The sequence below is a fragment of the Taudactylus pleione genome, unplaced genomic scaffold (genome assembly GCF_031769625.1).
Source record: "Taudactylus pleione unplaced genomic scaffold, aTauple2 ptg000064l, whole genome shotgun sequence".
In the NCBI taxonomy this organism is placed as follows: Eukaryota; Metazoa; Chordata; class Amphibia; order Anura; family Myobatrachidae; genus Taudactylus; species Taudactylus pleione.
Window position 1 is genome coordinate 4,531,983 of NW_028284466.1, and position 26,364 is coordinate 4,558,346.

The window sequence follows — 26,364 nt, forward strand, 5'->3', positions numbered from 1 at the left end:
CGAGCGGCCAGGAGGCCGTTCTAAAAAAAAAAAAAAAAGACCGGCCCTAATTCAGGGCGACCGGCTCTGAATCAGGCCCTGTATCCGTGTTGGAAGCTAAACTGCCACATGTTAGTGCCGCCCACTGCTGTCGCTTAGCTTCGTCAGCTAGCTAGCTGGATGCAATCTTTTGGCCCTAAACTAGATGAAAAATTTATATTGTGAGGTGGTCAAAATTGATTGGAAATTACTAGAAATAAATGTTTTTGAGGTTAATAATACTATAGGAACAAAGGGCCTGATTCAGAGCCGAACGCTCTGACCAGAAAATGGAGCGGCCTCTTGGACCACCCACAGCTATAGCGAGCGTCCATGATGATGGTCGCGATGATCAAGACCATCGGGCTTGCGACGGAGACCCAGCGGTAGGGTCTCGCTGCTGCAAGCCCTGGAGTGATTTTGGCTCTATCAGAGCCAAAATCACTCCCACTGACATCACTACTGATGTCAGTGAGGCCGGCTTCAGACGGTAGGCGTTCCCATGGGAACGCCTCCGTCTGGCAGCCACGCCCCTGGCACGCCCACCAAAGGGAGCGTGCTGTCTATCAACATCGACAGCACGCCCCCTTTGGTGCGAGACCCGGCGCGATGGAGAGCCCATCGCTTTCCGGGTCTCGCGCATGCGCACGACGGAGCTCCCTCCTGCGCTCGCGAGCGGGTCTGAATGACCCCCAAAGTCAGGTCCAAATTTTGTTATTTTAGCTGTTTTTATGATTGTTTAGAAAAAATACAGATCCAAAACCAAAACACGGAAGGGGCGGTTTTGCAAAACCAAATCCAGATCCAAAACATGAGGAGATACAGATCCAAAACCAAAACACAGGGGTCGGCGCACAGCTCTAATCCAGACAATTACATAGGATCCAAAATAAATAATAGCCATCAGTGGCGTCCCTCCCCGCGGTGTCACCCGGTTTGGGGAGGGGGCATGGCCTCGCGCGAAGGGGCGTGGCCTCACTGCCCGATCACTATCATCCCGTTTTTTTAATATTAATGGGAGGGGGTGCTGACTGTATTGTGTTGCAGTGCCAGCTCCCTCACAGTGTCAGGAGCCGGGTGCTGCACTTAATACTACAGTGCAGCACCCGGCTCCTGTCACTGTGGGGGAGTGTCAGTCTGCACCTTGGTGTCACCCCTCGGCGGGTGACACCCGGGTGCAGCCAGCACCCCCCTTGTGATGCGACTGTTAGCCATGATGTTTAGTACATAGATGATCATTTAAAAAAAATGATTACTCAAGTTTCTGTTAACATAATTGTTTTATAGTAATCTTAAGGTGCCCACACTAAACAACTCACAAACGATGCAATGTCGTTAACAATTTCCCTTGAATCCCCGGCAGTCCTGGACAAACAATATTGTGCATAAAGTGTTCATTTTGACAATCGATCTACTAACGACCTATCGTGCATTCTTAACAATTTCCAGTGCATCGTTAGAGATTGCCAGATCTTACCTGCAGTAGGTAAGATCTGAAGCTACGATTAATGAAACGCGGGACCGCGCATCGGTATCGCTCAGTGGAAGCTGCACGATTTGCACAAATTTGAACAAGTTATTGTTACGATGCATCGAAATCGCGCAGATAATGGTCTAGTGTGTGGGCACCTTTATAAATGTGGATGATGGCCTACCAACCATATATACCATCGTTATTAGCATTTTAATAATATATTTAAAAATATACACTAAAGTACATAATTACAGTAGAAGAAGAGCATATTACTCTATAGAGGGGATCAACTGTAAAATACATAACATTATTTCAGTGTTGTATAGAAATTATAGCAAACATTTAAAATAATTCCCTTTTTAATGATGACATTTCCCAGCCAGGTGATAAAGAAGAGAGGGACAATACAGTCCTCACCAGGCAGGGACACAACGGTCTCCACCAGCCAGGGTCACTAGTACTACAGCACATAGACATAGCCCCCTCCATAGCGGTGCAGGCACTAGGCACTGGCAGCAGTGAATATATGAGCCTGGATCCCAACTCCGGGAGGCGGGCAGTCGCGGTTCCCTGACTCATTCCCTGGGAGGACTTTCCCAAGCAGACCCGCCCCTGTCATGGCGCCGTGCGGCACGGTGTTGCCGGGTTCCCGGGATAGGAGGATGGGGGCGACCGTGCTGCTGCTGTTGGTCACGGTACTGGGCCTGAGCCGGGCGGAGGACAGCGCCATGGAGGAAATAGTGACGGAGAAGCAGGTAGAGGCCAGCCACCGGCAGGACAGTGTCAACCTGCTGATCTTCATCCTGCTGCTCACCCTCACCATCCTCACCATCTGGCTCTTCAAGCACCGCAGGTTCCGATTCCTTCATGAGACCGGCCTGGCTATGATCTACGGTGAGTACCTGGGGCCCCCAGGGGTACACCTTATGGTGTACTGGGGTCACAGACTGTGCACTGCAAATACTGAGCCTCTACACGGTTTCCCTATATTACTGTTAGTATTACTGATATACATCCTATGTGCTGTGATGCTAACAGTAACCTGTATGTGATAGTGCTGGTGGTGCACAATGAGTTGTCAGTTTCTGCTCAGAGCATGAAATAAATGGTTGGAGAACTGAGGTGCACCTTTGTGGTGTAACTGCCAGGTGCTCAGTCATATGTGACATAAATGTCAGCTGTGTTGTGGATGTGATAACAGGAGATGTCACTGATTTCCCTTTATAATGTGCTGTCTGATTATTTAGATCTGTCTGGAATGAGCTAATGGTACACTTCCATATTTGTTGTCTTTTGATAGACCTGTCCCTCTTTTCTTTCCAAATGCCAGCACCCAAGGGACTTGAAATTAGATATTCATATTTTCTTCCTAAAGCCTTCTTACTATCCATTTGACAGTGGTAACTGCAAAGAGAAGTGAATGGACACCCGTTCTGTCAAGGCTTTGTTTCATATCAATTTTAGCATTCTACTTGTAGTGGTCATGATGAGCTTCAACGCCTGGTACTTAATACATGTTTTGAGAACAGTTTTGGGATGCTTTCAGGACAATCTCTGAACGCTATTTAGAGGGACAATTCAATGAGCGTTTATACAGCAACTTGAGACCTCCCAGAGGTGAGCAAGAAAATCGGCCATTTTGCGGTACTGTAACAAGCAGTGATGTGCGGCACCAGGGCTGCCATCAGAAATTGTGGGAACCGCTACTGACAAAATAGGTGGGGCGGTACTGTGGATAATGTGGGTGGAGCTACACTGGGGAGTGGGACATCAATAGGTGTGTAACCCAGTTTAAAAATTCTCAGTTTGGTCTGGGGAAGGAAGGATGAACATAGGGATCACAGGGAAACTGGCTGTACTTTGGGGGAGGCACAGGACAGGAAGGGGGGGATGGGTATGGAAGGCTGGCTGGATTAGGGGGGCACAACGCAGGAAAGGCTGGCTGGATTAGTGATTACATAGAGCAGGGACGTCTGGCTGGACTAGGTGGGGGGGACACAGGGCAGCGAAGGTTGGCTGGAGTGGGGGCGCAGGGAAGGTTAAGTGGAGGGGCACAGGGCAGGGACTATGTACTTACCTTGTTTCTGCAGTGGGTCGCAGGTGGCAGCCGTGCAGATATGTAGGCGAAACTCCTGTAAAAAAGTGACTAAGGTTAAGTTCTATATTAAAGATGTAGAAAACATGCTGTTTACGCATAAAACACACTTATACCCCTTTTCCACCTAAATTCCGGGTCTGACCCGGAGTTGGAACAAAGTTCCTATCCGGATCAGACCCGGAATTTTGCCGGCGCTGACTCGGGATATTCCCGAGTCAGCGCCGCTCACACCGCAGTCGGGTCTGGGTTGGATTGCCGGGTCACTCGACCCGGCGATCCAACCCTCTGCCCTTTTACACCAGGGAGCTGCCCGGGTTAACCCTTCAAAAACCCGGGTTTTAGCTTCGGTGTAAAAGGGGTATTATGTGGTGTTATATTGTAGCTTAAGCTACAGATTGCAAAATGGGCAACAATTGAGATTTTCACCCTCTTGTTTTTATACTTTGTGGTAGCACCTTTTAGCTGCATTTACAACTGGCAGTCTATTCAGGAGAGTCTCTAAACAACTAGACACTGCAATTGTTAAATTTCCTTCATGGGATTAACAACGATTTAAATCCTTCCCCATGGGATTGAGGTTTGGACTTTTGAGTGGGCCTCTCTGGGACGTTGTTTTATTTGTATTTTATTTAATACAATTTGGCTTTTGTTGTAGCTTTGGGGCCATTGTCCTGCTGCAACATGAAGGATGCGGTCACAATCCTGACCGCGGGATTCCGGCACTCAGAATGCCGGGGCCGGAATCCTGACATTTGTTAGAATCCCGGCACAGGCATCCTGACTGTAAGTAGCGGGGAGGGTTAGGCACTAAAGGGGGAGGGTTAGGTTTAGGGTGCGGGCAGGGGGAGGTTAGGCTTGGTCACTAGGGAAGAGGGTAAGGTTAGGGAGAGGAGGAGGGTTAGAATACTGACCGACAGGTTTCGACATTCTAACCCTGCTGGGAAGCTGGCCTCGGGATTCTGACCGCCGGTATCCCGAGCATCGGCATCCCGTACCCATTCCGAAGCCAAGTCCTATGTAGCTGTCATTTCTCCCAAGGTTTGACTATATATTTTTTTTTTACCTCTTTTGACAAGTTATCCAGTCCCTTAATCGGAGAAGCCTCTGCATAGCATTATGCTTTCACCACCGTGTACAGGGTAGGGATGGTGTGCTTGTGCCAAATGTATCCACAATTTTGTTTCCTTAGACCATAGAATCTTCCTCCACTTGGTGTTTAGTCTACCACCTGATTTTGCCAGCCCTCCATATAACAGCCAAGCAGTATTTTTTTCAATGGATGGTTTATCCCTTCTTTGCCATGGAAGACAAACTCTTGAGTTGACCTCTTGAGTTGACCTCTTGGTAGTCTCCATACCAAGTACTCTTATTACATGGATGATTGCTTGTAGCTAGACAAATTTGCATGTGTGACATAGTCTTAACTTTTTTACAATTGACTTCACAGTGCTCTGGTAGTTATATCAGGATGTAGTCACTATCCCGGCGGTCGGGATGCCGGAGCTCACAATACAGGTGCTGGAATCCCACCAGCAGTCGGAATCCTGTCTCCAGAATCTTGACCGCTGGCATCCCAACGGTTGTTATTAGGGCACTAAGGGGATGGTTAGGGTTAGGCTGCTTGAACGGTGGGTTAGGGCTTAGGCTACTTACGGGATTCTGACTGTCTGAATGCTGATAGTCTGTATTTTGACTGCCTGCATCCTGACCGCCGAGATCCCGTACACAACCCATTATATCTTCTCTTACACTTTCCTGTTTGGTGCTTTTCAATAACCTTTTCTTGAATTTTCTTTTAGATGTTCTTTAATCCTCATGATGAAGTTCTCATTTGGTAATGCACTTATCAACTTTAAGGTGTCTTATAGGTACAGATGCACCCAGTTACATTGTGGCTGATCACGCCACAAACGTGTGCATGCATCGCGCCATGCGATTCCCCGCATTTGCATACGCTACACTATGGCGTGCACTGCGTTTGCACCATGCATTTCTATGGAGGCACGCGTCTCGCGATATGCGTGGCGCTATTCAGCAGCTGGGTATATCTGTAATGTGTAGTTATCTGGAAATCATTTGAAATGCTTAATTGTGCACCGTTGAACTCCAGTAACTTTGTGTTAACTGTTTTAAGTAAACTAGCAAGGTTTATTTAGATGTATTGTGACTTAAGGGGGTGTATACTTGTGAATCCGTTAATTTCTGTTTACTAGTAAGTACATGTTTCTTAATTGATATTACAGAATATTTGTGTCTGATCTTTTCCACCACCACACAGCACATACATTTGTTTGGTAGTACATTCCAAGGTCAAAATTGAAGTGGTCTCAAATTGGGGAATACTTTTAATTATTTTAGAATACTTTTAGATAGGGATTAATTAATAGATTTTATGAATTCAAATCAGCCCTAGCCCAAGACGCTAGAGCTGCCAGTTCACTTTGCCTAGGTGGCAACGGCCTTTTTCTGTCCATCAGCTATCTCATGCAACATTCAACATCCAGTTCATAACATTTCTGGTTATATTAAAGATGTTTTATATTTAGCGAGCTGGCTTTAAGCCAGGGGTCGGCAAATTTTTGTAAAATATAGGAGCACCTTTAAAAGTTTAGGAGCCAGACCTATCATGCCCAAATAAAACAAAAGCAGGATTCTCAGGAGAACAGAGCCTTGTGCCAGTAAGTATGAGGCCCGCATAGAAGAGCATTATTATATTCGGATATAACAAATGATGTGAGGAACTCAGTCAGGGAGAAGACCAGTACAATTCATTTATTTATTTATTCCCAGTTATTTATATAGCGCACACATATTCCGCAGCGCTTTACAGAGGTAGAATACCTAGTGTAACTATCCAGTGATGAGAGAAGCTCAGCAGAGTAGGAAGTTTGGGTACCATACAAATGTATCTAGTTATGTGGGTGTGCAGTACGGGTGAAGAGATATTAGGTGCAATATACATTTATCTAAGGATGCGTAGCTCAGTATAAACCTTTCCGGGCGATTCGCCGACCTATCTGACGATTGGTAAGTGCACACACTTTTATGTGCCCGCTCAGTTGAGCTGTTAGTCACTGGCGGCCTCTACAGCAGGTGTATGGGCAGTTGGCTGATTAGGTACAATAAATGTATACAGTGACGTGGGTGACCAGTCCAAGTACAGAAAGATTCCAAGCACTATACATGTGTTTAGTAATGAGGCTGCATGATGGATGCACTGTACATGTGCGCTGAGATGTGAAAGTAAGGTCCTCATAACGTCTGAGAGTGGATATTATGGCCACCCCTCCAGGTCGCAGTGGAGAGGGAAAAACAAAGCTAGTATCACATTAGCAGTAAGTTGCTACCTGCAACAGTACAGGAGGAGCTCCCATAGTGGGCACAAATAGCTTCACGTCTCACTGGCAGCTCAATAATTAGGGAACCGCTCCGCAGGGACCAGGACTTGCACATAGACAAAGCAGCCGCAAGGACCTAGTGACTAGGTCAAGGGACCCATTTAACAATAGTTGCATGTGCAATGCGATCTAGGCACGATATTAGCACCCATGATTGCATTGCAGGATGCGATGATGGGAATCTATGAAATAGTACCCACAGGGATAGGGGCTCCGAAAGGAGCCCGTCCCTGCGATGTGCTCAGAGTAATGAGACCGTCTCTTCACTCCTGTGCTGGACTACTGTGCATGTTTGTTCTTCATACCATGCATGTGCAGCACCCATTGCTGCAGTGGGTTTTATACCGGTAAATTTGCAAAGCGTATCCCATAGGATACAGCAGTAGCGTTCCCGCTAGGCTGTTTTATTTAGTGGGGTGCTGCACCCTGCCTGATTTTTGAAACGCTAAAATGCGCACTGCCTTTATGGCGGTGTCCCGCTGAGACTGCCGGCCAGCTGCTGTCCTGCGAGTGGGAAAGTTACGGTGAAACAGTCACCGTTGGGTGAATATAGTTGCCATGCGCACAGCATCTTTTCACCCTGCGGAATCATTCCACCATCGTGACCGATGGTTATCCCAGCCTGCGAGTGCAAATGCAGCAGGGGGTCATACACCTGCAGAATTTGCTATTTACAAGGACGGAGTTGAAAAGCTGTTTGCGTGCAGCTTTGCAATTCCATCCCAAGCTGAATCACCCCCAATGTTGGAGTAAAATTCTTCAGCGTTAGTAAATCCATATTATAATCTTGTGGTAACTTCCATTTCACAATTTTGACTCGTTAATTGTTATTGTGTGATTTTGGATCTTAAATCAGCTCATTGTATGAACTTGAATTTAGTTTTGCAGCCAACAAAAACACTCTACTTTCTTTTCTCTTTTGTTCTCATAATATTACTTCCTCCCTTACATTTAGCTGGCTTTGCAAGTAGACCAAATTGTGAATTGAAACCCTTTGGTTTTTTAGGGGGCTTTTTTTTAGTGAAGAAAAAATATTTTGTTGTTTTTAAAATACCCCTCTCAGGACTCAATTACACTCATGTTCTGGGTATAATAGATAAAGACAAATGAAAACAAGCACTTTAGTGCATCTAACACATCCACCAATACAATATTGCATTGTTGTGCTTGTTAATGTATGAGAAATAGGTTATGTTGCATTGTGAAATCAATGGCACATTTAAAATAAAAATCAATGGTGAGGACAGCATTGTGCTTTTCTTATTGTGCTTTATTGTTATTGTGTGAAAAGCAGGGCTGTGGAGGTGGAGTCAGTAGAAATGTGCCTACTCCAGCTTCAAACATCTGGAGTAGACACTGCCAGGGCTAGTACAACAGCAAGCCGAGTCAGCAAGGCTGGGATGTTGTCTGTTTGGGAACGATAAAGTTCTATGAAAAATTCACAAATGGGTTATAGACTTGTCCATTATTCAGAGTAGGGATGGCGATTGGTGAGTTAACCACTGGTGTTAACATCAAGGGCATTTAACCATTGATGGTTTGCACCCATCGATGGCAATCCCTGCTGTGTGAAATGTCAGGTGCTGTGCCAATCGGAGAAGGAGGAGGGGTTTAGTGTCCATTGTGGGATGAGGCTAAGCTTTGTGCCCTAGGGCCAGGAGGGATTGCCATCTGACAGCCATTGATGGCAAAACCATCGACAATTTAACACTTTAACACTTCATGGTCATCCCTAGTTCAGAGAGTAATTATTGAGTGAACAGTAAATAATACATGATAATGTAATACTATTAATGAGTGGTACAGTTTTTGTTTTTTTATTGGAATTTAGCAAACTTTTCTTGTTTAGAAAGTTTAATACAATAAATATACTAATCTAAGTAGCCTAATGATACAGATGGTGGTAATGAACCATTTTTACTACATAAAATGTGTTATTATTAATATTCATGTGCCACGTATGAAGGCATGCCATGTAAAGCGCAGTCGGAGTTGAAGGTTTGGTGTACTGGCTCCACATTCCTGGTGAATAGCACAAATAATGTAGATATGGGTGAAGGAGTCTGTAAAGTGCCCCTGTCTGCACAGATCAGGCATGTTTGAGCTAAATTAATATTTGCCAGAATGCAGTCTATATTAGTCACAAGAAATCTGTGACATCACTGAGGTACAAAATGCCTATAGATGACTCGCTATGTATATCCTGTTTTTCGAAGGATAACTACTTGTAGGACTTGCGCTTCTATACTGTAGTCTGAACATTGTACCAGTGGTATGGTTTGAGTGGAGCCAGGCAGTTAGCTGTCATGCTCATTCATCCCAACACTAGTGCACTACTGCAGTCCATATACTTACGTGCATTGAAAGATACTGTGCTTGGAACGTAGGATAGATATCACTCCAAACTGATGTCAAGATAAAAGATCCACCGAACTGCAGATCAATTATAGCGCACTTCAGTCTACTTCCACATTGCATATGTCATAAATGTATTTATTTTTCAAATCAAGTCTCCTATGATTTAAAATTCTGTTGTTAGTCCAGCAAATGTAAAGCATTCTATAGAGAACCCATCTATTCCCATACATTGCACTGTCTATGGAGCTCCCTTCTCCTAATCTTAGCCACGTAGTCTGCTCGTGCTGAGTTTAAACTCTGCGGTGAGTGGGAGATATTAGTCTTTAATCTTGGATGCATAAGGGGTGTATGGCAAGTAGAAACAACAACATGATCTGTATGTCTTTCCCACTGTCTATAACAACATTATTTAGCCTGCCTTGCTTCACATTCAATAAGGCGTCTCCTATAATAAGTGTGCATGTTTCAAATTACATTAATCAGTGTTCAATTATAGTTGGCTATTAATAATGTAGAAGCAGAGAGAGATTTTGATTATATTTGCAGTTAATCATTAATTCTTCTTTTTTCCTCTAATTGGCTGTCAGCAATGAGATTTCTCCATGTTTGCATAGTGTTAGAATTTCTTGCTGCTGACAAGTGATTCCACTGGTAAAGTTTTCACTATTCTACATTCCTGGGAATAATTTATATATAAGACTCTGGAGAAAGGCACTCGCAGGTATTTGCAGATGAGACCGATAAATATACCTTTAGTTTGCAAAAAGTAAATATTTAACATTAGGCACTTAGGAATATGAATAAATAATGACGGATAGGATATACTTCATTACCCCTGACATGTGTTTCACTTTCTAAACCAGATGACAGTGTGATTAACAGTAATGTTGTAGTCTGGTATCAAAACGTTGTACAGGTATATGTAATAATACTTTGTCCTGTTGACATCTTTTGGGCTGTGGTACCAAATAAAAAAAAAAAGGTGCATATTAAGGGGTCGATTCAATTAGGTGCAGTGATTTGTGTATATATGTCGCACTTGCGGTATCTCCAGACTTTTGTTTGCACCCCATAGGGCGGCGTACAATAATCCACAAGTCCAGGGCGAGAACGGACCACGTCGTTACAACGGCAACTCGCCCCCCCCCCTTGTATCTAATTTAGTTTGCTCCTTAGATGTACTACAGGTATTACAGAAAATGATTACAGTGAAACAATCACAGCAACAAATTGCAGCCCAGCAATAAACAGCGAGATTAACATCAATCCAAAAAGACAAATATAAGTAAGCACCTACAGTACAAATGTTATCATTAAAAAGGAGGGGTATAGGAGGGATAAGGTGCATACACACACAACGATTTTTTGAACGATTATCGTTAAACGATATCGTTTAACGATAGTCGTTTGAAAAAATCGTTCACTTTCTGTGTCAAACGATGAACGATTATTGTTCATGCGCGTTCACGTTTGTAGTTTGTAGTTCAGTCAGACTTGTCAACTCAATGATTTTCATGAAGTTAATATGCAAAAATCGTTTGTAGTTCATAAAAATCGTTCATTACATTTAAATGAACATAGTAAATGAACAACTTTAGTAAACGATTTTAGTTCATTTTTTCAAGGTAGAAAATCGTTTACTAAAATCGTTCATTAACTCAATCGTTGTGTGTGTATGCAGCTATAGTGTTGTAATTAAAAGGGAGCCAGCTAACCCTAGTGCATTGCAGGGGACCAAAGTGAGATGATGGTAACTAGGAAAGTATTTTCTTAATGGACCATTTGAGGTGGAGGTGAATGGCAAAACCTGTATCACCTGTCCCTCTATGGCATGTAAGCATTGTAGGTCAGAGATCTATAGCCATCACCGTGCTTATATTTGTAGTTTTGTTTCCAATCATTGACACTTTAATGTGGATTCTTGTTAGGGTGATGAAATTAGTTTATACTGTTGGTCTGGTTGCAAATTAGAAGTAAAGGCCCCCATACATCAGCAATTGATTGCAGCAATCGTGCAGATTGCAATCGATTGTGTATAAAAATCTTTCTACTTCAGGGTCCATAGGGTATCCACAGGATACCTTGGGGTATAGGTGTGACGTCAGTCGCAGGGCACCAAAGAGTTAAGCTTTCAGCCTCCCAGGATGCACTAGGTCGCCCTCCTATACCCCGCCCCCGGGCCAAGGCACCTCAGTTTAGTTTGGTGCCCGGCCGGCGTCGGGTGCACCTGTCGGAGTGGGGGCTAGAAGAGCCCCTGAAGCTTTCTTCAGTGCAGCTGTGGCTGCACATCTGGATGTACAGCATGGACAGTCAGTCCTGACGTCCATGCTGTCTTCCCTACACCCCCGCCGGTACCAGAACGCCGGTACCGATCCGGGGATGCTGGTGAGCATCTGGGGTCACAGCTAGCGGTGACCCCAGATGTTCCGGACCATGGCCGGATCCAAGGGGGACAAAGGTAAGCAGCGGGGTCCCGCGGTGGGTCCCCGCTGGTCACATGGTCCTAAGTCCCCAGGCAGGGGGCTCCCTGGGGACTGGCTGCAGCGTGGAGCCAGGTACTGAACCTGCGCTTTCCACTACCCCCTGGGACAGCGGACCGCAGCAGAGCGGTAGCGCTGCGGCGTCCCAGGGGTTAAATGCATGCCAGGGGAGCGCGCCTTCCCCGCTGCACACAGCCCTCTCTGCACTGCGCTGACTGGTCCTGTGTCAGCGCTCCTCCCCCAGGCCAGCTTCTCTCTGCTCCTCGGCGGCCATCTTCTCTGCAACGCATGGTGAACGCTGCTGGAAGTCTGGAAGGAAGCATCGTGGTCTGGGTCCCCCCGCATACCTCTCCTCCGCTGTGGCTCAGGTCTGTGTATGCAGCGCTGTGTCCTACCAGGCCCTGTGTCTGTGTAGTTGAGTGATCAGCGCTGTTAGTGCAGGAATTGTTATTTCTCTGCATTGTATGTGACTGTGCTAGCGCTGCCTGTAACTGTTCTTCTCTAAAAACTGTCAGCTTTATTACTGTCCCTGTTCTTTCTGCTAAAGCCCTTGCGGTGCGGTGCTGCAGGGTGGTCTCTCGCCTATTTAATACTTAATTGGTGAGAGAGGTCACATACGTGGTGCCATCATGTCTGAAAGTGATTTTCCCCTCCGGCTACAGTGTACCACGTGCAAAGTACCGTTAGCGGAGGGGGAGGGTAGCGCGGAGGGCCTTTGCCGGCAGTGTTTGTCCATGGCGTGGCCTATTACGGTTACAGCCCCTGGCAAAAGATCCGGTACAGGAGCCGCCCTGGGCTTGTTTCGCTCAGGCGTTAACAGCTTTAGTGGGCCAGTTAGCTCCGCAGCCCGCGTTTACTCCGATGGGTTTGTCCCAGCAGTCTGTGGTGTCGTCACCCATGCAGGGGTTCCCACGACAATTGGTGGTACCCCACAGTCTCCCTATTTCCCCGCTCCGGTTCTCAGGAGCCAGCGTGGGTTAACTCCCTGACGAGTTCTGTACAGCACTTGTCGGATGTGTTGCAAGGGGAGTCTGTGATGCGGCCTCATAAAAGGCCGGTGGCGTCTCTGTCCGCTCCTTATGAGGATGACGAAGGGACGTCTGATGATGGGGAGATTCTGGATCCTTACGATCAGGAACCTCTCTATACTAAGGACGCTGATACTAAGTCCAAAGTATATATTCCTGGACTTATGCGGGCGGTCCGCACAGCCTTGGTGATTGAGGACGAAGTTCCCCCAGCGGCTAAATCTAAGTATGCCTTTTTCAAAGATGTGAAGGGCGATGCCACAGTCTTTCCTCTTTCGGGTCAGTTGGTGGACCATTTAGAGGAGGCGTGGAAACAACCTGGCAAAAGATACCAGCCGCAGAGACGCCTGGCGGTGGCTTATCCGTTCGCGGATAATTATTTTACTAAGTGGGAATCCCCTCCACAGGTGGATTTTCACGTGACCCGTCTTGTCCGTAGTGCCACATTGCCGATGCCATCCATGTCCTCCCTTAAGGATGCTACGGACCGCAAGGTAGAAATCTGCCTGAAGTCCGCTTATTCCCTTGCAGGGGGGGCAGCACGGCCGGCTATGGCCATTTGCTGGGTTGCCAGAGCGATGGAGCGCTGGGCGGATTCATTAGAGGCTTCTTTTGAATCCGACTGTCCGGCCGAACAGGCGGAGTTGATTGGCAATCTCCGTGATTCGGCCACCTACATCAACGAGGCGGCTCTAGACATTAGTACTCTGGTGTCTAGAATTTCTTCAGCAGCGGTAGCTGCTCGTCGCACCTTGTGGCTGCGATCCTGGAAGGCGGACGCAGATTCCAAGAAAGGTCTGGAAGCGTTGCCGTTTACCGGAGAAGTTCTCTTCGGTCCGGATCTGGATAAGATTGTGGCCACGCTGGCGGCAGCCAAATCTGCTTGTCTCCTGTCGGCCGCTGCTCCTTCTGGTTCTGGACCATCGTCCTTTCGGTCATCTAGGGCCCAGGGCAGGCCCAAACCACAGTCGTTTCCTCGACAGGCTGGCCCTAAGAAATCGGTCAAGCCCCGGAAACAGGCATGGAGTACCAGACGTCCGGCCCCCAAGCCAGATGACAAGCCTGCGGCCTGACGGTCCGGGTCTCCCCTTGGGGGATCCCAGGGTGGGAGGCCGCCTGCTGCAGTTCTCCCGGTGTTGGTCGTTCACTACAACAGACACTTGGGTTCTGGAGGTGGTCTCCCACGGGTACGCCCTCTCCTTCCGGCACAGACCCCCGGCTCGATTCTTCACCACGGGTCTACCATCAGACCGGAACAAGGCTACGGAGCTGCGGAAGGTATTGCACACTATGCTCCAGGCTGGAGTTATAGTGTCTGTTCCATTCTCCCAGAGGGGCCAGGGTTTCTATTCAAATCTATTTTTGGTACAGAAACCCAATGGGTCATATCGTCCGATTCTCAACCTCAAAGCACTCAACAAGTCTTTGCGGGTCCCGAAGTTTCGGATGGAGACCCTACGGTCCATCATTCTGGCGCTGGAACCTGGGGACTACATGGTGTCATTGGACATACAGGACGCTTACCTGCATGTCCCTATTCTTTTGCGCCATCAAGAGTTCCTTCGGTTTGCAATCCGCAGCGACCACTTCCAGTTTCGGGCATTACCTTTTGGCCTGGCGACAGCACCACGTGTTTTCACCAAGGTGATGGCGGTCATGGCGGCTTCTCTGCGGCTGCAGGGAGTCCGCATGTTGCCGTACTTGGACGACCTGTTATTGGTGGCAGGATCTCCAGAGCTCCTGTTACACCACTTGGACCTGACCATTGCACTGCTGCAACGGCACGGCTGGCTAATCAACTGGCAGAAGTCCACTCTAATACCGTCTCGGAGGATTCTGCATCTTGGAGCCTTATTGGACTCGGGACAGCAAAGGATCTTCGTGACGGAGGACAAGATCTCTGCTTTACAGTCAAGGGTGCGCAGTTGTCTGCACAGCCGCCGGGTGTCCTTACACTCGGCGATGAGGTTACTGGGCTCCATGGTGTCGGTGTTCGACATGGTGGAATACGCCCAGTTTCACTCCAGACCTCTGCAGCACCTGTCCAAGTGGAACGGGCTGCCTCAGTCTCTGAAGTTCCAGACGATTGTGCTCACCCCGGAGGTTCGCCTGTCCCTTGCGTGGTGGTTACAGACGACCCACCTCAACAAGGGACGTCCGTTCTGGGTTCCAAATTGGGTCCTGTTGACAACGGACGCCAGTCTTCGGGGCTGGGGAGCAGTTTCGGGTCCACACTTGTTCCAGGGCAGGTGGACGCCGACAGAAGCGGAGCTTCCAATAAATATCTTGGAACTCCGTGCGGTCTTCAATGCTCTCCTGCAGGCACAGCGGTTTCTCCAGGGTCACCCGGTGCAGGTCCAGTCGGACAACGCTACCACCGTGGCCTACATAAACAGGCAAGGAGGAACTCGCAGTCGGGCGGCTCTCGTAGAGGTCTCTCGGATCCTGGTTTGGGCGGAGCGCTATCTTCCGGCCATATCAGCGGTCTTCATCCCGGGAGTGCTAAATTGGGAGGCGGACTTTCTTAGTCGCCAGGACGTTCATCCAGGGGAATGGTCCCTGCACCCGGACGTTTTTTTCAACTACTGGTGGACAGGTGGGGTCTTCCAGAAATCGACCTCATGGCGACCCGGCACAACAACAAGTTGCCGGTGTACGGGTCTCGCACAAGAGACGAAGGGGCGTCTCTGGTGGATGCTCTGTCCGTCCGGTGGACGTTCAGGTTCGCATACCTGTTCCCTCCGGTCTCCCTTCTTCCACGGGTAATCCGGAAATTCAAACAGGAAGGAGGGACGCTCCTGTTGATAGCTCCCGCGTGGCCCAGACGGCACTGGTTCTCAGACCTTCAGGGTCTGTCCGTGGACAGTCCTCTGCGGTTGCTGCTACGACCGGACCTTCTGTCTCAGGGTCCTTGTCTTCACCCGGACCTGACTCGGCTGTCTTTGACGGCGTGGCTGTTGAGACGGCCATGCTGAGGTCCCGGGGGTTTTCCAGCTCTGTGGTGCGTACCATGTTCGAGCTCGGAAACCGTCTTCCGCGAGGATATACCATCGCGTGTGGCATACGTTCTTCCAGTGGTGTCGACCGAGAGGTTATGCACCGCGGGAGTTTCGTCTGTCTCGGATTCTCGCCTTCCTGCAAGCGGGACTAGATCATGGGCTTCGCCTTGCTTCTTTGAAGGTACAGGTTTCGGCCCTATCTGTCTGGTTTCACCGTAGGATTGCTACAATCCCGGATGTGCGCACCTTTATGCAAGGTGTTCTCCGTATTCAGCCGCCCTTTGTTCCACCTGTGGCGCCTTGGGATTTGGCTGTGGTCCTGAGGGCTCTCCAAGGACCGCCGTTTGAACCACTGGGCTCAATGGATATTAAATGGCTAACAGCTAAGACTGTTTTCCTTCTGGCCATTGCTTCGGCCAGACGTGTTTCTGAGTTAGGGGCTCTTTCTTGTAGACCCCCTTTCTTGGTTTTTCATGGGAACAGGGCAGTGCTCCGCACTCGGCCCGAGTTTCTTCCCAAAGTTGTTTCCCAGTTTCATGTTAACGAGGAAATAGTTGTTCCGGCCTTTAACTCACCAGGTCTTTCCGTGGGTGAGGCCTCTTTGGATGTTGTGCGGGCCTTAAGGACTTATGTTGACCGCACTTCTTCGTTTAGGAAGTCGGACGCTTTGTTTGTCCTCTATGGCTTCCGTAAAAAGGGTTGGCCTGCTTCAAAGCAAACTTTGGCAGCCTGGATCCGTATGGCTATTTCTGAAGCTTATTTTCATAAAGGCCTACCGGTCCCTCCTTCTCTGAAGGCTCATTCCACTAGGTCTGTGGGTCCTTCGTGGGCAGCTCGACGTGGTGCCTCGGCAGTTCAGATCTGCAAGGCTGCTACGTGGTCTTCTGTCCATACCTTCGTGAGGTATTACAGGTTTGACACCTTCGCCTCTCAGGATGCTTCCTTCGGGCGGCGGATTCTCCTTTCTGCACAGGAGCGTCCCCACCCTTAAAGGATACTGCTTTGGGACATCCCCAAGGTATCCTGTGGATACCCTATGGACCCTGAAGTAGAAAATATGAGATATGGTAAGAACTTACCCTTGTTATCTCTATTTCTACGAAGTCCATAGGGTTCCACAGGACTCCCGCCCTGTCGCACCTGTGCTGCAGATGGGCTTTGCTCTGGTCACCGGTTTTCCGTCTCCCTCTGGTGAGAATGTGATTCTTGTATGTGTCCAGATCTTTGTTCTCTCTCTTCCTTCTCCTCCTCCGGCCTATGGCTTGGTAACTAACTGAGGTGCCTTGGCCCGGGGGCGGGGTATAGGAGGGGGACCTAGTGCATCCTGGGAGGCTGAAAGCTTAACTCTTTGGTGCCCTGCGACTGACGTCACACCTATACCCCAAGGTATCCTGTGGAACCCTATGGACTTCGTAGAAATAGAGATAACAAGGGTAAGTTCTTACCATATCTCATATTTTCCCTTTTTCAATCGATTGTGGCAATTCTGCAATCGATTGAAAAAGGGAAAGATTGTGTATAAAAAATCGTTTGCACGATTGCTGCAATCAATTGCTGATGTATGGGGGCCTTAACAGAGGCCAGCCACAACGATTGTGGGTGCTTATGACCCAGGTGTGTCTACAACTAGTAAGTGGAGGTAATTTTCCCTGTGAAGTTGGCTTCATACTTGCACAAGCTGCATAACTGGCATGAGATGTGTTGCATAATGAACCACAGCCTTCAGGAATAGTCTCTTGCAGCACTAATGGATTATTACCACCTCTATATTATTTTCATGCGTTTCGTATACACTATATATTAGCATTAAAATGCACAAAGGATTTTTTCACTGCACCATTAATATTTTACATCGTAATGTTGAGAGCTAAAACGTTACAAATCCTTTCCGGTTTTAATGCATTTTCATGCTGTATCTGAGATGGGGATGCAATCGGGAAGCCAGCTGATGTAAGCCCGACAGCCGGCTTCCCGACTGCTTCATCCCGACGAGGGTTAAATGACAGGTGTCTAAATCTAGAGATGTATTAATCATGTGTTTCTCCAGCTGCCTTTCCAGCCTCTAGTTGCCAGGGCAGACAGGGACCTGCAGTTCCACATCAGCTGGCATTACTAAATCGTATGACCACGGTAAGCCATAAATATGGGGATGTTATTTGTTTCTGACATGTGCACTTGAGATGAGCAGGAAATCCAGAGGGCAGTGGAACTTTCTACAACGGCTGTATTTGTTCAAGGCACCACAGTAATGGAGCATACACATGGTCAGATTTGTCAGATGAACGATTTTACCAAAGTTTTGAACGATTTTTGACTGCATTAAAATGAATGGAATCGTCCAAGTCTGACTGCAAACACATCAGATGTCAGAAATCGTTATCTGACCATCGGGAACGCGCATCGTTGATCGGCCATCGTTCAGGCATGTCAGATATGAACGATTTCCCTTCAGATATGAACGACTGAACGATTTTTAAATCGTTATCGTTCATATCTGAAGGAAAAATCTGACCGTGTGTATGCACCATTAGTGTGGATGACTTTATTCTTGGCTGTGTAAGCTTTGGTTTCTTACCTCACTTCTAATTTAGGCAAATTGTTGAAGCTAAATGTTTGTATAAACATTTTTCTTTCACTATTAGCATAATTGTATTTTTATTAAACCTATAGGAGTTGCTAATGCTTTTAATGAAAAAAGTGTCTGTTACTACAAGATATGTAGGGCTAAATGTAATAGACTGCGAGCTGGCGCTGCTGCGGGAATGCATGCGAGTACGCCAGTATTTTTAAAGCAGCAAGCATGTTAAAGGCAAAACCAAACTGAGGCCACAAACTGCTGAGATACATGCCAGAGTGTGATAGAAGCACCAGAGCAGGGAGCGACACTCCAAGCAGGACAGAGGAACTTCATGGGTTGTGACATGAACACTAATTATATGTAACATTTCTTCCATTTAGGTTCTGTTGCAGAATTGTACAGGTTTTTAACACAAGCTGTAAATGAAGTTGCCGTAGTCATTATTGTCTTCATGAGTTTGTCTCTACGAAATAATGGCAACTATTCTTGCTGGCTCTATACCAGTGATAGGATTCAGGCAGCCCTACAAGCCTCAACCTGTGGTCTCCACATCTACCTGCTTTGTCAGATTTGTTTGTAAAACTTGTTGAAAATGCCTGCTAATATTTTTTTCATTTATAGGCTCAATCCAATTAGGTGTGAAATACTCACACCCGCGGGTAAGTGCGGCTGCCTACTTACGGTATTGCCGAACTTGCACATTTTTGTCGCAGCCCCTTAAGGCTGCAAGCAAAAATGTGCGAGTCCGGAGTGAGATTGGACCACGAGGGGGGCAAATTACAGTGCAGTTGCCAGTGTTTCTATGCCGTTGCAACGCCATTTTGCCCCCTTCGCACCTAATTGGATCAAGCCCTATATGTCTTTTTTTTTTTTTTTGCTTTTATTATATGTATTGTTTTAACTTATTGCTGTGGCTTAGGGTAATGTGCATTCCTTTTGATGTTTAGAAGAGATGCCTAATGTATAAAGTGTATCCGGTCGCCTTTGGTGATGTCACATTTTGAGAGCTTTATACAACACTTTTGAACTTCCTGTGATCTCTCCACTAAATGATATGGGCCGTAATCTTAAGGGGCCTATCCACTACATGACTTTATGAACAATCCGACCAAAACCAGGAGGTTTTGGTCGCATTGTTCTCAAAGTCGTGTAATGGATAGCCGGCAAGGACCAGCGATGCACATGCACGCTGGGTCCTTGCCGTCCCCGACTATCTACTGAACATGCCCGTCAACCTGACGACACTCGTCTGGTTCAGCATGTACAAAGATGGGTCTGACTCCTGCGGTGAACGCCATTCAGTGCAGGCACCGCACCTCGGCGACCTGAAGGTCTCAACGCTAGACATTCAGTCTTTCAGGTCTCCTAGTGGATAGGCCCCTTTAGAGCAACAATGCTGTCATGATTCCCAGTCAGCTCAATAGGAGCAAAACAACATCAGTAATAATAATATAGGTTGCTAACACTTGAGTATTCTGTTATTTTTACTATTTTATTTTTTTTTTTTACCTTTTTTCTTGGCAATTAAATCTAAGGATGTATACAGATAGTTAACAATGAAAGCTCTTGAATGGGTCTGCAACAGCTAGCATTATTTTGAATGGTTGTGTGGTAATCAGTACATGAGGGTATCATTCACCAAAGCCTCAGAGTGGGCTGCCTTGGGATTTGTCTCACAGCCACAGAAAGCGTGACGCTGCAGAGGAAGGGTGACTGGTGAATCAGTTGGAACAGGCAGTCATGAAGGGTCACTTACAAGCTTTACCTTATGTTAGCACAATCTGTAAAATAAATAAAATGTTGTTTGTAATGGACTAAATGCATTTTGTCAGCTGTGAATATATTTGGCATAAAATTTGGGTTAAACTTATGAAAGTCTCAGCACTTGGCAACACTGTTAGTATCACATGATGGGAAATCGTAACTCGTGTGATATAGCAAATTGACATAATCTAGACATCTGACGAAAAATTCCCTTTACTGGTTCCACCCAGTTATGTTTGATGTTGCAAGTTAAATAATGTTTCTGTTTTATTATAACTAGAGGCTCAACATACACCATTTAACTGTTATGGAATGTTTACACTATAGATGTGGTATTCACACACATCAACTCTTGGTCCTAAATAGACCTTGTATACTTCTGACTTATTTGTGGTGTTCTTTGTTACTCTCTAGGGGAAATTCAATTCTCTTTGTGGTGATGTAGCTCCCGGGTTAGGTGAACGGGGCTATTCAATTGCCTGCGCGGTAAACCCGGGACTAGCAAATTTTTGCTCACAACCTCCTAAGGTGCTAACCGGTGCTTGGGGCTAGTGTAGTGTTACTATGTGTGGTAACAGCATTGCAGCCGGCATTTAAGCCAGGAGACGCAGTTTACAGCGAGTAAACCTCATGCATTAGTCGCTGTAAGTTGCATCTCCCAGTTTAAGTGCCTGGCACAATGCAGTCAACTAAATAACTCTGGGCACTAACCCTGTTTGCAGCAACCACACAAAGAGAGTGCAAGGTTAATTAACTTCTGTTTTTTAAATGCTAGACGTGTATTGAATACCAATGCAAACGCACACAAAAATAAGTCACTCTGGGCCTGATTCAGAGCCGCTCGTAAGTGGCCGCTCGTTCACTGTGAGCGATGTTCGCACAACTGCGCATGCATGTGGGTCGTAATGCGCATGCGCAAACCAGTCATTGCGGTCGGAAATCGTGCGCTCGCAAAACAGCGAGGGGCTGCTAATGTGATTGACAGAATGTACTGTTTGTGGGTATTAACAGGGGAAGGTGCTTGAAAACGGGGGAGTGGAGATCCAAACGCAGGCGTGCCAAACGGTGAAAAGGGCGTTTAATGGGAGTGCATAATTAGTAAAGGAGTGTCATTGACCACGTCACTTGGTTGTCTTTTAGCCTGAACTGCTCGCTGTGATAGCGGTAAGAAAAACCTACCAAAAGCACTGTGAGCAGTTCAGATGCCTTTCGATGTTCCCGATTAATCTAATAAATACCGGAGATGACGTGTGATGCGAACGGCAAAGGGGCGTCTTTACAAAATAGCGAGCGCATTTTTCACTCGCTCAGACATAGAAGCGTCAACAAACCGCAAAGAGCGAGCGCTCAATTTAAATAGCCGGCCCCTTTTTTTGGAACGACTGTCCGCAAATAGCGTCCAGCTCTGAATCAGGCCCTCTGTTTTAAAAGTCCATAGTTGCATAAATACTTGCGTTTGCGTTGTGGAACATTGTACACTGCTTGATCCATGTCAGTGTGTTCAAAGCATGTCGACACATTTAAAGAAAAGTCCATTCATATCTTTGATAGAATGTCATGTACAGACTGGAGGTTAATGTGAGCAGCGTAACCAGGATTGTGCTGTACTTTTTGCCCTTTTATGAAAATGGTCCATTTATTTCTATAGTCTTGTTCTGTGTTGGAAATGAATGGACTGTTGTAGTGAATGGAGTTCTTCAGAAATGCTAATTTTCCCCAGGTTAGTAGAGATTCTATTAATACTTAGTTATGACTCCTCACAGCAGGTAGTCCACGACTCTCTTCACTTCCAACCAGTCATATAGCAGTAATCTTGGCAGACCACTTGTGATTGGCTAAGTGGAGTCCCGGTCAATTCAGTTGCGTCATGCTGTTGTGTATTTGATTTTGCTTTTATTTGGTAAATGTGGATTTGGATAGTTATATCAATAAAAGTTTATTAAACCATCATTCCTGTGCGCTTAACCTTACACTTGGCCCTATGAGGTGTCAATGTTTCCATTTCAGTTAACCCATTTCCTCATTACCCGGGTGCTCACATCCTAGTGATGCCCTTTTAAGTGCAGGATTTGGCTCTTAATTTCCTTTATGAGGGGGAGAACCCGATGCTGCAGGGTTGCCAGTTAATAGTGGGAATTAACTTAGACTCATAGGGGTTTTCTAAAGCTTCTAAAGCAGACAAGTGGTGATGTTGCCCATAGGAACCAATCAGATTCTGTGCATCATTTTCTAGAATACAATGGAGAAATCCTAGGTAGAATCTGATTGGTTGCTATGGGAAACATCACCACTTGTCTGTTTTAGAAGCTTTAGTAAATCCTCAACCCTCTAGTAGAGTAACCCTCTAGAATGTCTAGCCCAGTAGTAATTGATATATTTGTTGTGCTTTGGAGTAATCGGGGGCGGGGCTGCCTGATTCTTTTATTTAATGTATGAAGTTTTTCCCATTCATTTCAGTAGTTCATTTCAATAGGTATTGTGCATATTCTGGCACACACTTGTTTGCTTAGTATTTATATAAGTGTTGAAACTTTCAGCTTGCACTTGCCATTTGGATGCTGTTTTAGCTATTTTATCTAGTTTAGTCATTCACATTGTGAAATAGCAGGTCTTGGTGTGAAGGATTGGATCATTAGGATTTCTCCAAATAAAGTGACATTTCACAATATATAGTAGCTAATTTTTTATCACTCAAGCCCCAGAGTCTATTTAAACACCCATGCCAGCCTACACAGTGAAGAAGCTAAACTCTGTCCTGCTCTTGTGTACATGGCTAGGATGGTTTGTGTGTACAGGTCACATATAATATGTAAGGCTTTTAAACTAGCAAAACTTCCAGCTGTAAGAATATATTATATGTTAGTGTTATTACTACAGTCTTTAATCATATCCAAGGGGAGTGACTTAAAGTGGTCAGGATGGAAGTTACAAAATTATATACAGTTTATTGTGTGGGATGGAAATGTAATTTCATTTTCTCATGTTGGTTTCAAGTTCTTGCAGCAGATAGTAGTGACTGTTGTTCTCCTCTGTCATCGGCAGTCCGAGAGACAATATGGCTTTATTCCTAGTGGACGCGTTTCACAACCACTTTCTGTATTTTATCAAGTAGTGTAACTATGTCCTCTGGGTAGAAGTTGATTTTCTATGTGCCTCCATCAACAGTATTAACTTGGACACACATACTGTTTTATTTTTCCATTCATGATACATAAACCATGTTTGATCTGTCTATTACTTTTGCTGAATATTTGCCAAAATGTCTCTGTGGTAAAACTGCACAAAGCAGCCCAGGATTTATTTTATTTTTTCATTAAAGCTGACAATACTATACATGTTAGATGGCAATTTATACATGGAATACAACTTTATTTTTACCATGTTTTCCTTCCTTTGGCTATGAATAAACAAAACATTTATAGATTTTATTTTCTCTCGTAAAATGCAGTAGTGCTAGATAGTTTAATCATCTTCAATGGTCTGTAATTTTAACTGTGACCTTTAAATGTTTTTAAAAATGAAGATTACACAGTAAAGCTGGCCACACATCTAAAAGATTATCTGTCCAACCAGCCAACTTAGTTGATTGGTTGGAATGAAAATCTGGTAAGGAGTAAAATCAGCAATTTGCTCCCAAACGCCGGAAAATGGACAAAAACTGTCGTTTGAACAAATTGTTTAGATCAAACATTTAACAAACTTGTCTGAATGACCATTTTCAAATGTTTTCTGGCATTTAGGAGCAAAATGCTGATCATCATTTGCTCCTATTCCTTACCAGATTTTAATTTCAACCAATCAACTAGTTGGATGGAAGTTGGTCTAGTGTGTGGCCAGCTTAAGTCCAAATATATGAAATTGTTTGAAGCTGGAATAGTTTACAATATTATTTAAGAAGGCTAGGGACCTCACCAATCCACTGTCAGGCAGGTCCTGATGTGTCCACATACATCTTGCTTCCTTGCGCCTTACTCAGCCCTTCTGGTTGCGCATGTCTTAATGTAGTATTTCGCATGCAGAGACGCCCACAGCCGCACACAGAATATAGGCATGCCGCATGTCATTTTAATCAGCAGAAACTATTTGTGTGCCATATTTGCATCAGTTTGCGAATACGATGCATTTGAAGCTAAAACGTCACACATAAAGATGCCTGGCACTATCGGGGCCCATGGCGCTCACACGTAATGTTTAACACGGCTAGTAGCACAGTGAGGTAAAATGTATGTACACATCTTGAGGGTGCAAATAGAGAAAATTCAGCACCACTGTCGCTCTCCCCAGATGTAGTCTCCCAACAAAATTCTCTCCCAAGAGCAAGTAATATTCCGGGAGATCACAAAGAACTCAAGAACGAAGTTAAAGGATTTATAGGCTTCTTGGCTTACCTATTGTAATGGTTCATGAGTCCATCTCCAGGCAAACACTGAACAAAAATAGTGTGCATGGGAGAGTAGCAAGGAGGAAACAATTACTCTCCATGAAGAACGTTTGTTTAAAGTTTAGCTGAAGGCCGCTTGGATGAGCCTAAAGTCTACTGAAAGAATGTTCTGTGGACAGTTGAGTCTAAAATAGAACTTTTTTCTTAAATGAAGAATGTTATGTTTTAAGAAAACCAAACACATCCCAGCCGTTAAACACGATGGTGGCTGTATCATGATTTGGGGTGGTTCTGCTGGTTGGACCAGCACACTTCCTATTATTGATATAACTATAAATTATGGATTGTACCTGCTAATTCTCAAGGAGAATATTAAGGAATCCTTCTGGGAACTGAAGCTCAAAAGAAGTTTGTGTGAACACACAAGTGGTCTTCAAAAAAGCAGAAAAAATATCGTATTGGGGAAGGATGGAGTCAAAGTTCTGACCTTAATCCAGTAGAGATGTTGTGGCAGAACTTGAAGCTGGTCGTTTATGCAAGAAAGCCCATCAACGGGGGCGTGGCCTGGAGTAGCTAGGAGAAGGGTGCGTTAGCCGGCTCTCTCACTGATATCCTTCTAAATATCCTGTTTTTAGTGGCTATTTTTCATCTCTAAGCTACTAATTACTTTGGGGCGTCTTCCTCTGAACATCGGGGATCCTGAGCTGGAATCCTGTTTGGTGACGCTTGTGAATTATCCCCGCGTCAGTTTCCTCTCCATGCGGTGAGTGACATCCCTGTCTCCGGCTCCTGAGGCTATATGATGAGCTGCACTTAACTGAGGACTTTACCCGATTTCCTGAGCTCCAAAGACCTGTCGCCTGCTTTCTCTTTGGACCCTGTCCGCTTGCTGTGACGTTTGTGGAGTGTTCAGCGCGGACCGCCTCCATCTTGTTCGGGTGGTTCTCCTAGGCTGCTGCACAGGTCATCCTATTGCTCTGGTGCTCCTGAATCGGTGGAGTGGAGTGTCTCTGCTGCAGGGGCTGTGCTGCTCCATTGTCTCTGGCTCCAGCGATCATCTGGCTATTTCTCCGGGGGTCTCTCCTGTGTGTCTGCTACCGCCCGTCTGTCAGTCTCCCTGTGGCTGTGTGCTGGTAAGCTCTAGTGCTGTGCTAGCCACCACCATCTTGTCACTGATTTTTCTCCTGGTTGTTACTTGGTTTCTCCTGACTTGCTGAAACTCTTCTACTGGTAGCTGAATTCCATCAGTGATGGCTGGCTCTCTGCAACACATTATTCAGGCTATTAATGCCTCTTCTCTAAGGCGGCTCCTTACTAAGCTTGAAGATATGGTGACTACATCACTGAGTTCTGTAGCTGCTGTCTGTCTGTACTCCTCTACAACAGAGCAATTTCTGGACTTATCCTGCCAAAAGTCTGCGTTTACTTTTTGAATCTGCTGCCCTCTCAGTTTTTGGATATCTCGGTTTTGTTCTCGTTCTTTACTGTTCCCAGGTGAGTTTGAAGGCTCTGGACTTATCCCTACAGTACTCCCTGCTTCTTTTCCGTTATCCTTGGATGGCAGGGAATTTGCAGAATTTATTGCTTCTATATTTTATGTTGTGTCTTTTGGGAGGGTACGGAGACAGGACTGTGTACGATCTTACAAGAAGCCGAAGACCGGCTGGACTAAGATTCGTATTTTGCAACTCAATATTTAGTTTATAGTCTGTAAAATCTAGCTGTTTTGTCGTGTGTGTGTGTGTGTGTGTGTGTGTGTGTGTCTTTATTAGTACATTGTTGAGTATT

At 45.9% G+C, this 26,364-nt stretch overlaps 1 protein-coding gene across 1 annotated transcript in view; it reads left to right on the forward strand.

Annotated features, from left to right (window-relative positions):
* Positions 1 to 2,086: 2,086 nt before the first annotated feature.
* SLC9A6 (solute carrier family 9 member A6) overlaps positions 2,087 to 26,364 on the forward strand; it is a 91,593-nt gene continuing 67,315 nt past the window's right edge. Inside the window, exon 1 of the mRNA XM_088465847.1 lies at positions 2,087 to 2,386. Within this exon, the coding sequence (XP_088321973.1) occupies positions 2,110 to 2,386 (277 nt within the window). The 5' untranslated portion in view covers positions 2,087 to 2,109. The remainder of the gene's footprint in view (positions 2,387 to 26,364) is intronic.